The 16071-nt window shown below is 38.8% G+C and overlaps 1 protein-coding gene across 1 annotated transcript in view; it reads right to left on the bottom strand.

Moving 5' to 3' along the window:
* Positions 1 to 539: 539 nt before the first annotated feature.
* Positions 540 to 16071, bottom strand: part of LOC137269856 (neuroligin-4, X-linked-like) — a 133442-nt gene continuing 117910 nt past the window's right edge. Inside the window, exons 5-6 of the mRNA XM_067803697.1 lie at positions 6475 to 6623; positions 540 to 3020 (exon numbers count right to left, since the gene is read on the bottom strand). Of these exons, the coding sequence (XP_067659798.1) occupies positions 2068 to 3020; positions 6475 to 6623 (1102 nt within the window). The 3' untranslated portion in view covers positions 540 to 2067. The remainder of the gene's footprint in view (positions 3021 to 6474; positions 6624 to 16071) is intronic.

The following is a 16071-nucleotide window of genomic DNA, read 5'->3' as shown; positions in this document are numbered from 1 at the left end:
CACCTATGCTGTGGTATGTTAATGTTGAATAGAACATGTGTGACATGTGCAAAAGAATGTTTCATTACGCCCGTACGAGATCCACATTTCATAAACATTCGGAATACTATACATGAATGGTAGGTATTCAGTGCATCTCGCTCAATATAAAACACTTTTTCGACATGTTCGATGTTAGTCGAAATAAATTCTTGATTTCATTTTAAATAGGTGTGGTATCAAACACTTGATGCTATTTTACACGTGAATTAGGATGTGACAAATTCATCCCTTTTCAATTTCATCCGGAACATATCCGAAATATGCGAGGTCGTGCTGTGGCAAGAGAAGTTTGTCATCTCACACTATATAAGTTCTTAAAAGAGTAACGATGAAATTTCTCAATGTATTTTGTACATGAAGGCACAAGTTTGGATCATCCTCTGGTCTCATTCATTGTCAGTATCAACCCTTTTGATAACACTCATCCTGAGCAATGCACACTTAAGCAGCTGTCAGTATCACAAGTTGACATCTTGTCAGGTTATGTTCTTCTCTTCTTTGCTAATATATAACAGTCTCAGCATTCCGACATCATTAAACGATATGTAAGAAATCTTGTCATATTCAAATGTCTGGGGACTGGTTCATTCGCCTTCAAAGCTTAAAGGGTATATAAACATTATAAACATGTCTCTGCACATTGCGCATAAACTGAGCACTGCAAATACATTCACACTGATCAAATGCTCGTGTCCATTACAAATTTACCACACTTATTCGATTAACATTAAAAAAAATCCACAGAAATGGGAAGACATTAATCATAGCTACTGAACGTTAATGATGATGAATATTTCTGAAAACCAGTAAAGATCCATTTGTATGGCTTCTATATGCATTATCAATTCCGCAGACAAGCTAAGGTCCCTGCAAAAATAAATAACTTCAAATATACCGGGCTTTCCTTAGTATTAAAGATGATACATTAGTAGTGTGCATTTACTAATTTGTGCCTTGGCAAATGAACCTGTATGAATGGCTAAAACATAATATGACAGAGAAATGCACAATGGCACTTTTCAAACACAACGTAAGGTCTCTGTGAAAGTAAAAATGAAGGAAACATCAACTTTAATATTGCTTTCCATTGTTGGGTGACGGTACAAATTCCATAAGACATCAAATATCACAATAGCATCATCTGATCTTTGTAAGCAGTGTGGAGGCGCAACCAAGTATCTCGACTGAACAAGACCAGGCTCATCTGAAGTGTATTCTTTTACATTCCAAATGTAATCTAAGCATTATGTACGTGTCTTGAAACATTGAAAGCTGTACAATTGCAACAGAACATAGTTGCACCTGCTTGTTTCCTATCTCGGCGTTGGAGGAACTAACGTTTTTAAAAACTCGTGCTACTTTATCCTGGGGCAATGACGTTTCCTGTTCTTATAGAAATAGGAACAAAAAATACAAGTGACTAAAACAGCGAAACCATTAAACCATGTTACGTGATGGGGTTGGTGCAATTATTGCCACCTTCTTCTGATATTTTAGTGTGCACATACTATATATGATGATATCTTTTGTTCCTTTGGGAATGCAGAGTCAGACGTATCTGAACAGAATGAGATAGCTTTTCCACTGATATTTTTGATGGTTTGGTTTGTAGGTAACAGTGTGGAGTTGGTAATGTTGTGGTAGGGAACATATCTATTTGGGTGCATGGCACATGTTTGCATTTGTGACGTTCCACATAAATACCTCTGAGTCTTGGAAAGGAAATGGTTTGGGCATTTTCGGGTGTAAATGGAATTAATGATGTCCTGTCCTTTGTTTGTGATTGTCACACGAATTTGCATGCTCTCGCCTCATTGTAGAAATTAGCACCTGTTCCAACAAACCATCGGACCAGCCACACCCTTCCCTGGCATTGTCCCCAACAGATAATCTCAAAACAATTCCGCTGGCTGACACATACGACGCCCATTCATCCTTGTCAATCACACTTGAGGCCAGCCACTGGCCTGTGTCTTTTGACACGTGTCCAATCAATTGCTTTACGTTCTTATATCTACACGATCACTAAACTATAGTAATGGCATTGTTCGAATCATTCATATCCCTCGAATTTGGTTTATTTATCTTTTTATAAATGTGACCATCATTTTCAGACCTTTGCAGGTGGTCTGGAGTCTTTCCTTTGCCGAACGTGTTCATCGGTATTGGGTGGCCATGAGGCATGGCATTGCGGTGCATAGGTGATGTCGACTGAGTGGGGATGGCTGTGTACGTGTAGCCCGACCCTGGGGGCGGTGGTGGTTTGGATGCTATTGCTGTTTTCTGGTTATTCTGTGGGCTTGGTGGAGGATGAGCATTCTTGGCAGGAGATTGATGATTAGAAGGATTTGACATGAGACTTACAGTCTCAGGACCCGTGGCATTTCGCACAGTCTTTTCTAATTTCCGGGCCAGTTTAACTTCCTCCTGTTCTTCCTCTTCCTCCTCTTGCCTCCTTTTTAACTTTTTTATTCGTTCCCTCTGATAAAACACTCCAGCGAATATTAGAATGTTAAGAAACAAAAGTGAGCATCCAACCGCAACGGTAATGCTTAAAGGGACGGAGCTGTGAGAAGGATCTGGCTGTCCAGCTGTAGCAGGAACAGCAGTAACACCATCTGGAGTGCTGTGGAGCACTGTGGCGGATTCAGTGGAACCATGACGCACTCTTGTGTGAAGGTTATCTGGATCCTCATCTGTATAACTGTTGTAGTAACTTGTAGTTGACCAGGTGCCATCATTGTGAGGTCCCCAGGTTGGCGAGATTGGTGGCATCGGTGGAGGAGATGGGAAAACCTTATTGAATGGTGGGACCAGCCGTGGGAATTCGTCAAAAGTAGACATGTTGTTGGAATCCTTCAGAAGGTGTTGAGTTGGATCTGTGCCGCTTTTTGTTGGTTTGTTGATCTTTGGTATGAGATCAAGCCAAAGGGCCAACTTCTGAGCTCGATAGTGATGCCGAACTGTTGGGCGACGCGCTGGAACAAATGCCATACAGTCAAGGGGGATACAATACAAGCATGGTTCTAGTATTATGCATGTTAGGGAACTAGTGGACTAATTTCTACATCACGCCAGATGGTGCAAACCAACGCTTTTCACTCAACACCTTTCGGAAGTGGGGAAGAGTCAATTTGGGAACACTATCCTCAAGGACAACTAGGAAGAGAAACACGGCAAACAGACCAACCCTAAAACAAATTTCTAAGTTAGCCAGGCAGGAATACCAGGAAAAACTTACTTTTTAATTAATGGAAAATACCATCTTAGAAAACGGATACGGGAAGGTATGCTTAGAGATTTCCTTTGCTGTTTTGTTTTATTACTTCAACATTTTGTCCAGTAAAACGCTGGTTGACAGTACGTTGATGCGCGCCGTTCTTTTGCTGGTTATATCTATCCCTGTTAGGATGTTAATGTTCGTAATGGGTGGTAATGTTCAGGTATGAAAATGTTGCTAAAGCAGATTCACGTATTCAGTACATTTCGGTTCTATCCAGTACACTAGTTATCCCTGTCAAACTTAGCAATAAACCGAGTAGGTGAGGGAGTGAGTTTAGTTTTACGCTGCATTCAGCAATATTTCAGCTAACTGGCGGCGTCCTGTAAATAATCGAGTGTGGACCAGACAATCCAGTGATCAACATCATGAGCATCGATCTGCATTATTGGGAAGGGAAGACCACGTCAGCGAGCCTAACCACCCGATCCCGATCCCGATCCCGATTACGACAAGCACAGTCACCCTTTGTGGCAAGCATGGGTTACTAAAGACCTATTCTACCATGGGATATCCTTTTAAAAAAATATCGGAACATCTGTAGGTCAAGCTGATCACTCGACGGTAGTTTTTGTGGGTGTAAATTCCATATCCTGAAATATAACTTGCATATTAAAAAGGTTTCTACTTAACATTTTGCGACAGAACGGCTTGACACCGATTTGACAATCTGTCAATGACATAAACATATCAGAGAGATGCAGGAATCAATTACGAATCAAATATGTCTAATGAGATGCTACTCTGACTGGTCCTTGAAGTACTGAAAGCGGTAAGTCTTCATTCTCAACCCAACTAGCAGAAGGTATACGTATATACTGACCACAATCATTGAAATAATAGTATCGCCAGAATATGTGTCACTCATCTTGAGATTTCTGAACTGATTATTTAACCTGCATGTACAAAGAGAGCACAACGTGTATAATAATCGGTGATAATGACTGAAAGCATTTTGACCTTATTTCGACAAGTTTGAACTAAGAAAATATACTATTTATATGTTGTATGTCGAGTTGGATTAACATCACACCTCACTTTCACAAAACCCGTTAAGGTCTCGGGGGTAGAGTAGGTCTTCAGCAACCCATACTTGCCATAAAAGGCGACAATGCTTGTCGTAAGAGGCGACTAACGGGATCGGGTGGTCAGGCTTGCTGACTTGGTTGACAATTGTCATCGGTTCCCGATTGTGCAGATCGATGCTCATGCTGTTGACTGTTCACTGGATTGTCTGGTCCAGACTCAATTATTTACAGACAGCCGCCATATAGCTGGAATATTGCTGAGTGTGACGTAAAACTAAACTCACTCACTCACTTTCACAAATGGCCAAATTCTGTTATTTTTTGTCAGTTGTTTCAAAAATGAAAAACTTGGTTAACTACAAAAAACTATATTTTCATAACACTGTCATGTGTCATGCACAGGTTACAAGGAATGTGATTTATCATCGCTGTTTACGGAAACGTTTATATAATCATCGTAATCTCCACATGCCGTTATCTTAAAAAATATAGTTCTATTCCACGTTTACCGTTTGGTGAAGCTCATGAACACTGACATGTGTTGAAAGATCTGGACATATAACTGACTCGAACTTTTTTCGATCCAACGATCATAGTCTAGAGTCGTGCCAAAGAAACGCAACCTTCAAAACGAATTGTCGCGGCACCAAACCCTCCTGTATCACATGAATCTCTTTAGCAGGCCCCAGGGCATATATGTTTGAAACATTCAACCCCAGTCAACTCCCGTCACAGCTCCTTTCACGCTTTTAACTTTGGGAACGAGTATGTTTGTAGCCAAATGGTTCAATGTGAATGATTTGTATTGACCTTATACATCATTTGACTTCAAGGAAACTGATTTCGTATTTACCTTCACCAACATTAGGCTGACAAATGGTAAGAGATTAATGTTATTGTTGTTACTGCAACATTCTCAAACTCAGAGGTGCCAAACAAGGTCGAAACAATCAATGGATGAAAATGTACCTCGGGAAAATCGGAATAATTATCAACATTACGTTCATAATTCTGAACAAAACGATCACAATATTTACCCGAGAAACATTTCTCAAGAGTTATAGTTACAGGGCGGATCGATTGTTTGTTAACATCTTCTCATCACAGTTATTAATGGGTTTAATAACAGTTGTTATGGCAGTGATGGCAATAACTGACGTGAATGTAAAACGTTGTTACCAACATTACCAGGATGGTAGTAGAGATAAACTTCCAAACGTTCACTGCCATACTTCAACACGAATATATATATATATATATATATATATATATATATATATATATATATATATATATATATATATATATATATATATATATATATATATATATACACGTCTGGTACAATAATTTCATACTACATATCAAAAATAGATTTAATTAGAGACAAGGAAATAATTAATCAGTCTGTCTGTCAGCTGAACTAGATAAATATGTAAGGAACATTTAATTGACATGATAGGTGATACTAAGACCTGATATTTACGTTCTGTTACATTACCTCACGTTCAGTTAGTTATCCATTTGGATGACGTTTTCATTATTATACAGAGATAACACATTTTCTTTGTCCTTTGAGAAAACTAAAGCAGAAATGGGTTGTTAGCACACAGGAGTACGACCTTATGCGTGTGCAGATTTTACATTTCTAATGAAATGTAGACGAATGTGTTTCCTGAGGAAACGTACAAAATATTAGCATTGCAAATCAGTCAATGTGACGGTGTTTTCATAATAAACTTGTTTAGTTTCGGTGCAGGAGCTTTATCCTTATATATACATGACATAAACCTGCAGCGATTTCATCTTATGTTCACAAAAGTAAAATCCTTAAATAATCACAAGTTTAAGTTCAAGAGCTTTAAAAATACTTACAATTTCATGACACCTTTTTAAGAGGGACACCCTCTTGCTTGTGAAGGTGCTACAGTCATAGAATCATTTCACCCAAAGGAAGATGGAAATACCTTAATGACAGATACATTGATCTTAAAGAACTGTGCAAACAATTCAAATGCTCCCCATGCAAACAAGGGCCTATGTGAAACCCATGCGTAATCGATTAGTACAACTGGGTCCAATACTATGTTAAGATCAATCAAAATAGACTTTAATTATGCTAACCCTGGTCGCTTCCTTCGTTAATGTCGAACCCACCTATTTGGAGGTAATTTTGATCGCCAAGCTCAAATTTTGGCCAATCGATGTTTACGAAGCGGTTACGTACACGACCGCCGTGAACGGATGTCTGGTTGCGAGGTTCATTCGGGTTGCTGAAACATACAATAAATAGAATTACAAATGAGTTACACACCATGACTAGAAATATATACGTTACACAAAATGTGTGAAACCAATGATTTCATGTATGCCATACAAGAGTCCATGAATAAATCATTGTGGATTTCATGTATTAACTAAAATGTCAAGGTATGTCATGAAATTACTGAAGTATTAACTCGGGGATTTCACGAAATCCCTGTAAGCCCTTTATCGAACAACAGAAAAGCAAACATATAATACGAGTACAGAGTATAGTCGGAAAAAGAAATCAGACTCAACAGTAAATTAAAGTTTTAAGCTAAACAGATTAATTGCAGACATTCACTGATATCCTAACAGGGAAGGATGTGATGGAACACTATGAAAATCAGTAATTTCATGAAATCCCTTGAACGTTTTGGGAAATATGAAATATGAATGGTTTTACACATTCTCCGTGACACATGCATGTACTGCACAAGACGGTGAAACACTTATTTCAAAATCGAGAGAAGTCATAATGGCAAATGTACGGTGACTCAAGCACATCTCCATGATATTTGCCATCTTCTTGGCAGTCGTGAAGGAACACAATGCTATATTTGCACAGAGATATGTCTACATTACTGCGAAAAGTACCCAGTATCTGGTGAGATGTCTGTCACATGGATACATGTACAGTGCTGGAGATATGTATTTCAGGTGTTTGGCAATTTACAAGAAGTGGCAATCCTGGGTTACATTGTATGCTGCACGAGTCGTTGATTGATTTATTTCATTACATGACAAGATAACGTGTACCCCACCCTGATGAAGAAATTTATAAATGAATTGAATAGAAAAAATGAAAAATAAAGAAAAGACACTGGCAAATTATTCATACATTACTGAACTGAATTTCGACATAGATTCAAATGTTGTTGTCAAGCATGTGATGCAAGTCTGTTATTGTCAAGCATGTGATGCGAGTCTGTTTTTGTCAAGCATCTGATGTGAGTCTGTTGTCAAGCATGTGATGCGAGTCTGTTGTCAAGCATGTGATGGGAGTCTGTTTTTGTCAAGCATGTGATGCGATTCTGTTGTCAAGCATGCGATACATTTCTATGTATGATGTAAATCATACATAATTAACTTTAAAGGATACCTACCATGGACTAGAAAACCAAAGACGAAAGTGAAGTCCCTGGACATTATCAATGAAAAGGAAATGACACTGGAATACAAGGGAACAAGAAGGAAAAACAACTCACTTGCATATTCAAGCTTACAAAAATATGCGAGCAATGTTTTCCACAGTTCAAACTGAAATTTAAAGATCATGTGTCATCCTATCCCATATGTCACTCTTTTGTAAAAAAAACTTGTAATCTGAAGTATTTCAAGGGATTCATCAATTTACTTCGGACTCAGAGAATTATTTGTTGTATCCCCGCCTGTCCGAGGGAAAGTCTTCAACAACAATTACACAACTGGGCCATAAAAGGAAGAACTCTTGAAAGGTTTCAATCCCCACAGACCATATCCAAAACACAAATCTACTCTGAGAACCGGCGAGCGATAATTACGCAGTCTCGTTTCCTGATCAGAGAGGAACATCGAACACATAATAATGATTCTCAATAAAGGGGAAAATGATATAAATCAAACTGTTTGTGTGCATTAGCCGTTATCCCCATCCTAAATGTCAGACTGAAGGACACGATACAGACACTGTCATGTCAAGCCAGGAGGTAGCGCATTTGTCAATGACATTATGTTTGCGGCATTATCAAGACACACAAGCAGCTTCAGGAATCTTTGGCATGACTAGATTAATCATATCGGCGCAAGATTTACGGCAAGCAATCAGTCAGGTGCAAAGAGGGTTACCATAATGCGTGTGTGGTTACAAGTGTTCAAGGACAAAACATGGTCGATAATACATCGATGAGACTATCCAAATTAGTCTGTTTCTAACAACCTTGCATGCACATGTACTATCCAGTAGCAACCAATGAATAGCCGCGGTTTATTATGGCTGTTGCTCATTCTTTTACAGTCTGTGACCTTTACGACACAAGACATTTCAATTGTGCGTGGTCGTGAACTGGTTTCGAGCACTACACTTTATAAGGCCAAATAATCTGGACACATATGTCAACTGCGCATCCTCCATCAGAAAACTGGGCTGAAAAGAGTCCTCAAGAGATCACAAATGTTCACAAATGTTTGTGTTCACGCATATATGACAATTGTTTAATGACCCATCACATAGTATCTTCTCTTCACCTGAAACATTGAAACTTATATATGCCGGTGGTATGAAAATAAATACTGACATAAAGTATTTCCTTTCTGTTCCTTGGGATACCTTTACTGGTGACTAACCATCCAGACATACAAGACTCTAGGATGACAGTTCGGAGTGTGTAGATTCACAGGTAGTTCTGTGAGACAATGGCAGTGATAATTTGAAGAATTCATTGCAGTTTTGGATATTAAGACAACACATCTCTGAGTCAATGGCAAGAGGAAATTTCTTTTTCTAAAAACATCCCCGAAAAGAAATCACACTAACATGATCAATCTGTGTGCAAAGTATGTGATTATGTGCTTAGCGGTTTTATGTGATCTGATCGAGAAAACTACTATTAGAAGAGTCGACGTCAAACATGGGGTAAATCTAGAAATCCCTAAACAGCACCATGCTAACAGCCTGTGCCCTCTGTGTGCAATTTTCGAGGATGTGTTCATGTATGTTTCAGAGAAATGTGCCGGACAGGAAATTATTACAGAGGAATGGACAAGGTGATTGCTATATCTACCCGTCTTGTCAAGAGGCGGGTCGGAGATAAAAAAAACCCAGGTATATGACATATTGGCTTGTGAACAAATAAAGTCTAGCATGTTACAAACTGGACATTAGTTGGGATTTATACACTGTCTTGTTTTTTTCTAGTTAAAATGTGTCAGATTTAATTGCTACTTTTAAATGGATACCTGTGGTATGCTAGTAGTTTCACTGTTCTTCATCAACGGGCGTTTTTATTTACAATATATTGATCCATAATGTAATTATTAATTGTTGTCACGATATGGTTGGAATATTACTAGTGTGACGATAAGTATTAACTCACTCACTCACTCAGTCTCTCAAACTAAATGTTCACCTAACATGAATTCAGGTCAAAGTACCTTTACGTCAGAAGCTAAAGGTGGCGGCGTATGTATAGAGAGTCATCCATTCCAGTAGATGCAGCTCACCACAATCACGGACTGGGAGATAAAATAGATCTCTTAAATCCTGAAAGACAGCTAACCTAGTTCCATTCGGGAGTGAAATCGTCGGATAACTACCTTCTACAAGAAAAGGACGATTATAGTCTGGGCAGTTTGTAGTCACTTAACGCTGCAGCTATGTATCTATTAGGATAAATCAGAACTGGGCCAGTTAACTTACATCACAAAGTCCCTTCTGTAATCGATCCCCGTAGTCTACAGTTAGATGCCATTCTAATGTATATTGATTGTTGCTGATGATGGCAAGGAATGAGTCTTTAGAAATGGGATACTAAAGGGTGCTTTTATCTGACGTCCCACATACATTCTATTAAACATAATTGTAAATAGATGATCAACAGATGAATGTTTACTGTAATAAATATGATCTATTTAGGAAGTTTGCATTTTTACAAATACATGTTACCAATTATATCCTTGTTAGAGGCAAATGGACATTATTGGCATTGCAGGATGAATTCACTTTCACTTACACTTTTCCATGTAAACAAGGAAGATAAGACCTTTTTCATTTACGCAAACATGGCATGAAAGAACTGACGTATCCTGTTATGTTGATAAATGTGATTATACGACTTCATTTTTTTCAGATTCTGGCATACAGTCCCCCAGAGATGACAGGAATACTCATTACCAATATGTCATTAGCTGAGATAACTTCACCTACCGTGTCCGGTAGGACACATCCGCAATTAAGGACCGTTATGTTGGGCAAACGAAGATGTGGAAAACGTTCTGTTTTAAGACACCACATTGCCATGACCGAATTTTGGGATTGTAAGACGTGTCATTTTCTCCCTAGTAGTTGCCGTGCATGGTCCGATTGAACATTGAAGGTTTTTAACTTCATTCTGTCCAATCGGCTGACAGTCGATGGATGACAACCAAAATACAAGGCAGTTGCCCTTCATGAAATGCCAATATTCCGTACACCAAGAAGTTGTCATCTCATCACCTGTCCATAATCTCCGAACGCGTGAGAGGCTTTGAATATGTCAAACTCTTAAAGCTCCTTAAATTGCCACACAACTGGTCTGCCATACAGAACTCGAAAACAATAATCTAATACAAGTTGATGTTTGTCAGATTTTCAATACTTGTGTTTAATGTGTTTGTTGCGTAACGCTGACTTGAATAATCGAGTCTGCACCACACAAACCAGTGATTTACATCATGAGAAATTTAGACACAGTGACATGCATCCACTAAGACAGCGAAACCGGGTTAGAATAAGTTCAGAATATGTCCTCTGCAATCCATGCTTGCCACAGAAGGCGACTATGGTTGTCGTAAGAGGCGATCGATGGGATAGGGTGGTCCGATTGACTGACTTGGTTGACACATGTCATCGGTTTCCAATTGCCCAGGTCGATGTTCATGTTGTCGATCATTGGACTGTCTGCTTTAGACTAGATTGTTTACAGAACGCCGCCATATAGTTGGACTATTGCTGAGCGTGGCGTAAGCCTAGACTCCCTCATCGACTAGGTCGGAGAACCCGACAAACCCTACAACTCGATGGACTGCTGAAGTCCAGGTATAACCAGGATCATATGGATATGTTCATTTTTGAGACAAGAAGCTAGTCATCTACGAGACTGAACGGAGCCTAGAATGTGCTTCATACGTCATCTCTCGGATGTCTGAGTTCCTAGCAATATGTGCTGTAACATTTGATCTCTCACTACACGCGTCCATTACACCAGTCGACTAAGCAAACAATGCAATCGATCCGAGTGAAATAAAACACGGTTACGCCAAACATCCTGGTTCGGTTCCGGAATGGACATTAACACAAAGAATACACATTCTCTACCTGATGTACGGGAATGGAGTGTTCTTCCACTAACTGTCATCAATAGGCCTGGAATTTGAATGATACGGCCTCGATCGTCGCAGCCAACTTGAGGCTAGTAGCAGTGTATACTATTGGCGTCACACAATCGCCTTCCCTATTTCTGTTACACAGTATTAATCGGCATATACCACAATTACAAAATATTTACAATTACAATTACAAATATTGTCATCATTGGGTACCTACCGGGTGAAAGAAGCGACGTTAAAACGTAGTCAAGCGTTGAAACTATTCATTCACAATTGTAAAACATACAATGCCACTGTTAAATACACGAAAGATGTGATAAAATCTAGAAGTGCATGTAGCTCATGAGAAAAGGAAATCTTACGATATATTCTAATACAGTGAAGGTGTATTTCGTGTACAATCCTCCAAAGTGTCTAAATTTATTGCCCTGCTGTATCAACTAGAACGCGTTATTCGTTTTTTCCACGTCACTTACAGACATCCAAAACATTAGGCGTCATTGGATGTTATTTGCTGTTGTTGCAAAAATGCAAATAAACATGTCAGTCTTGCTAAGGTGGCAACAGAGGGGTAAAAAGTATGATTCCGTAAACAAGATAAACAATGTTCCTGTCTGTTTCCATGACAACGTTGTATCAATACGTAGATAGCGGAAGAACAAAAACCGATCAAAAGTGCCATCAGCAAGACACTATTTTATTACATCGTGATGGTGGCTGGTATTTCTTTTTACGCGTGGCAATTCGCCATGTCCTCGGGCAGAAGGTGTTGACCCGGAAGGAAATTAATTGCGGGGTCACCGGTAGAGGTCGTTTGGTCGATGCCCGCTGTAGAATACTGATGAAATTTGTGGTGCCATCGAACTCGAGTCACAATGTGGACTGATTAACATTAAACCTCTACACGGTCTTCTATTTGGCTTCTTCTCCAATAAGCAGTTTATTTCTTTAACTTTCGCGTTGCTTTGTGGTTCGTTTCACAGCAGTAAATGTTGGTAGTAAGTGCATACATTTTCCCATTCTGTCAGGCATTCATTCGTATACACCTATCTGTTTTGCACAAAGCATGCCCTTTCAGGTTTCTCAAGTAATTGCATATATATTTCCATCTATGATATTGCTAAAAATACTGACTTCTCACAAGGGTGTTATAAGTATATCATATCCAACCTTCAGGGAAAAATAATTTAAGAAAAATGCAGGTTCCTTGCAGCAAAAATCAATGTAACGTATCACTCTAAAATCGTCTAACCCTTTACATTTTATATCTGGTATCTAAAACTGTATACAATAGTGCAGACGAAACCCCTAGTGGATATTAAACTTGCAAAATGCTGATCAGAAACATTACTGAAGACGTTTATCATATAAAGCCTCTCTTTTCAAGTCTTTAATTATTATTCATCCACGCCGTCCTCATTTTATCGCTATCCTGTTCAGAGAAAACCGGAAAATGCGAGAAAAGAACATAGAGTGCGCCTCGTAAACATCTTTTATGGATTATGATACACAATGGAGAAAGAATCATACCGATGGTGCCAAGTATGTTTCAACGCATCTCACGTCTATGGTAACATTTTTACATCCAAGCCCAATCAAAGCGATTATCACGCTGGGACAAAGACCATTAACTGGGAATGAAGAAATGCGCATGGGAGAGAAGAAGAAATAAAAACACTCAGAAGATGGCATTTAAGACTCTTTTGAGAAAGTGTGGAATAGCGGAGCTATTAAAATTGATCACGTTTTTCGAGCTCTTTCTTTGAAGGCATTTGAAGTGGGCCAACAAAAACAACAATTTCCTTTTAATTCTTTTCCATTTCTATCCGATGGATATTTAGGAACAGTAATCTCCAGCGCCGAAATCTATGAACTGAAATTGAACTGAAATTAACATGGACAGCGGAACGAAGATCAATTCTTTCCAGAAGTCGGCTTCAAATTCTGCTCTTTTCACAATATTTTGAAATTATTATTCAATGTGATGTTTTGGTAGCAGGGAAGCGATCGTGAAGAAATTGATAACAAGGATGTTGTACTTTTTGCATTGGTTTCAACCGGTTTGATCTTTTCCAATCGCGATGAATGTAAACAAGGTGCACGATTTACATGCTACATCCAAATTCTGGTAACATTCTAATAACATTAATTCTAAAGCTTTTTTCGCATTCTCTTCAGGTTTGTAATTGTGTTGGACACGCTTTCAGAATGGTTGCTATTGAATGTTTATAGTCGGAAAGGTTGGTGAAGGAGAGGAGGCAAAGTTTTCAATAACCATTTCCACTGTGGCCTCTGTTGAACGCTGGGAATGAAAATCTATCGATTGTCGCCATGTAGGGACATTTATAGAAAATAGCATGATGCCCTCTGCTAATAGACACATGAGCATTGAGTGAGGCCGGTATCATGTCACCCGACCCGTGTTTCAAATACTTCACACAGTGATAAAATCATACAAGAAATGGTTTCATCAAAAGCAAATGTTGACTGTACTACACATACTATTTTATTGTTCTGATTATGAAAGGATATTATGTTCACTTTGTCTAAATCTGAATTGGGATAATAAAGCGAAGTTCAGTGAGGTACGTTTTACATATATGTTATTTGCATTATCCTGTTCATCCGCATTTGGAATGACATGTAACAGAACTGTACGCCCGTCATGTTCTACGGGACCTTGACGATGAAGGTTGGAATTTGTCTTCAGCGTCCTCTGCTTGTGAGGACATGCATGCGACTGAAGAGATCGGACAGCCAAACTCGCTTACGCCTGCAATTGCATTTGACGTAGTCGATGCCTGCCACTGCGTTTCAAACTGCATAAGTGTTCATTATGTCAGTCGCAGGATTGTCTGTTACAGAACCTATAGCTTACAATTGTCGTCATATAACTAGGACATTACTGAGTGCGGTATTCAAAATGAAAAACATAAATAAATAAGAACATACAAACAAAACTGCAGCAACTCCTTCTGGGCCTTTGTACTCTGCTATTGTCAACACGTATAAAACAGAAACCCATGCTTGACGTATGAGGCGACTAACGGGATCGGGTGGTCAGGCTAGCTGACTTGGTTGACACATGTCATCGGTTCCCAATTGTGCAGATCGATGCTCATGTTGTTGATCACTGGATTGTCTGGTCCAGACTCGATTATTTACAGACCGCCGCCATATAGCTGGAATATTGCTGAGTGTGGCGTAAAACTAAAGTCACTCACTCACTCACTTACTTGTATATGTATATACAGCTGCGTATTGTCTAATTTCATAAATAACAAAGAAATGATTACAACAGATAAAATAAAACCAAGAAAGAAAACAAAACGAACACTAACCAGTCGCAATAAGATGTACATTATTATATATATACATCTACCATGCTTTTCTGTGACACGCCTTCTTCCACTTAACTTGCCACTTTTCTTATGCATGAGTTTCTTTGAAGCAAAGATGTGTTTATAAATGTCAGATCGTTCCGTTCGATCAATGTTCAGAACAGGCTCAAAGTCATCACAAGCTATTAATCATATGTCTGTACATCCAACTTGTCGCCTTCAATGCCATTACAATCGCTTCTTCTGTTTACACATGAGAAAAAAATTAATGCTTGGCTCCTCTTTTTGGACATATCGCACGATAAAATCAATAACAGTGTAATGACAAAACACCAGTGATTTCAGCTTTGAACTTGTAAGTAGTTTGTCAAGTTAGCATATTACAATATCCTCAAAAATGTAAATGTACTTAGTCTAGTATAGTCTTATATATTATTGACAAACGTTTTTGTCCTTTCTGTTCGCAAAGAAATCCGAAAAGGTCGATTAGACCCACTTTGCCGCTGAACACAATACTATAATCATGGCACATATATTAATATATTGTCGGTTTCAAAGGCCTTTAAATCTTTTTATGATGTGGACATGCTGTAACCGGGACTGTGGTAATCTTTAGCATCGCGAAACAGATGAAAACATTAATCTACCGTTGCAATACTTGTCTTTTCATGTGTACATTCTCTTTTATCAAAAACCAAAAGGTCCTGGGAAGGGAAGGCTAGAATAACCATGAATGCGTTTTTTATCGAAGGTTTTCCGTGTGTAATCTAATACAAATAATAACTTACTTCCATAAGAAAGACGCTCTTTTACCAACGCGAATGAATATCGATCCATGCTGGCGCCAAGTTTGGGCCTTTTTTGAATCAGAAAAAAATCACCGTAAATACGATTGCAGTACTCGGTTCAGCATGGTGAAGCTAGCATTATATTCTCAGCGAACAGCTGATAAGGAGTTGAGTTATTGCTGTGCTCCGATAAGGGAAATGTCAAATATGGTCTGTTAGTACTC

The sequence above is a fragment of the Haliotis asinina genome, unplaced genomic scaffold (assembly GCF_037392515.1).
Source record: "Haliotis asinina isolate JCU_RB_2024 unplaced genomic scaffold, JCU_Hal_asi_v2 scaffold_17, whole genome shotgun sequence".
Taxonomy (NCBI): Eukaryota; Metazoa; Mollusca; class Gastropoda; order Lepetellida; family Haliotidae; genus Haliotis; species Haliotis asinina.
Note: the sequence above shows the minus strand (reverse complement) of the source record. Positions and strands in the feature narration are given on the sequence as shown.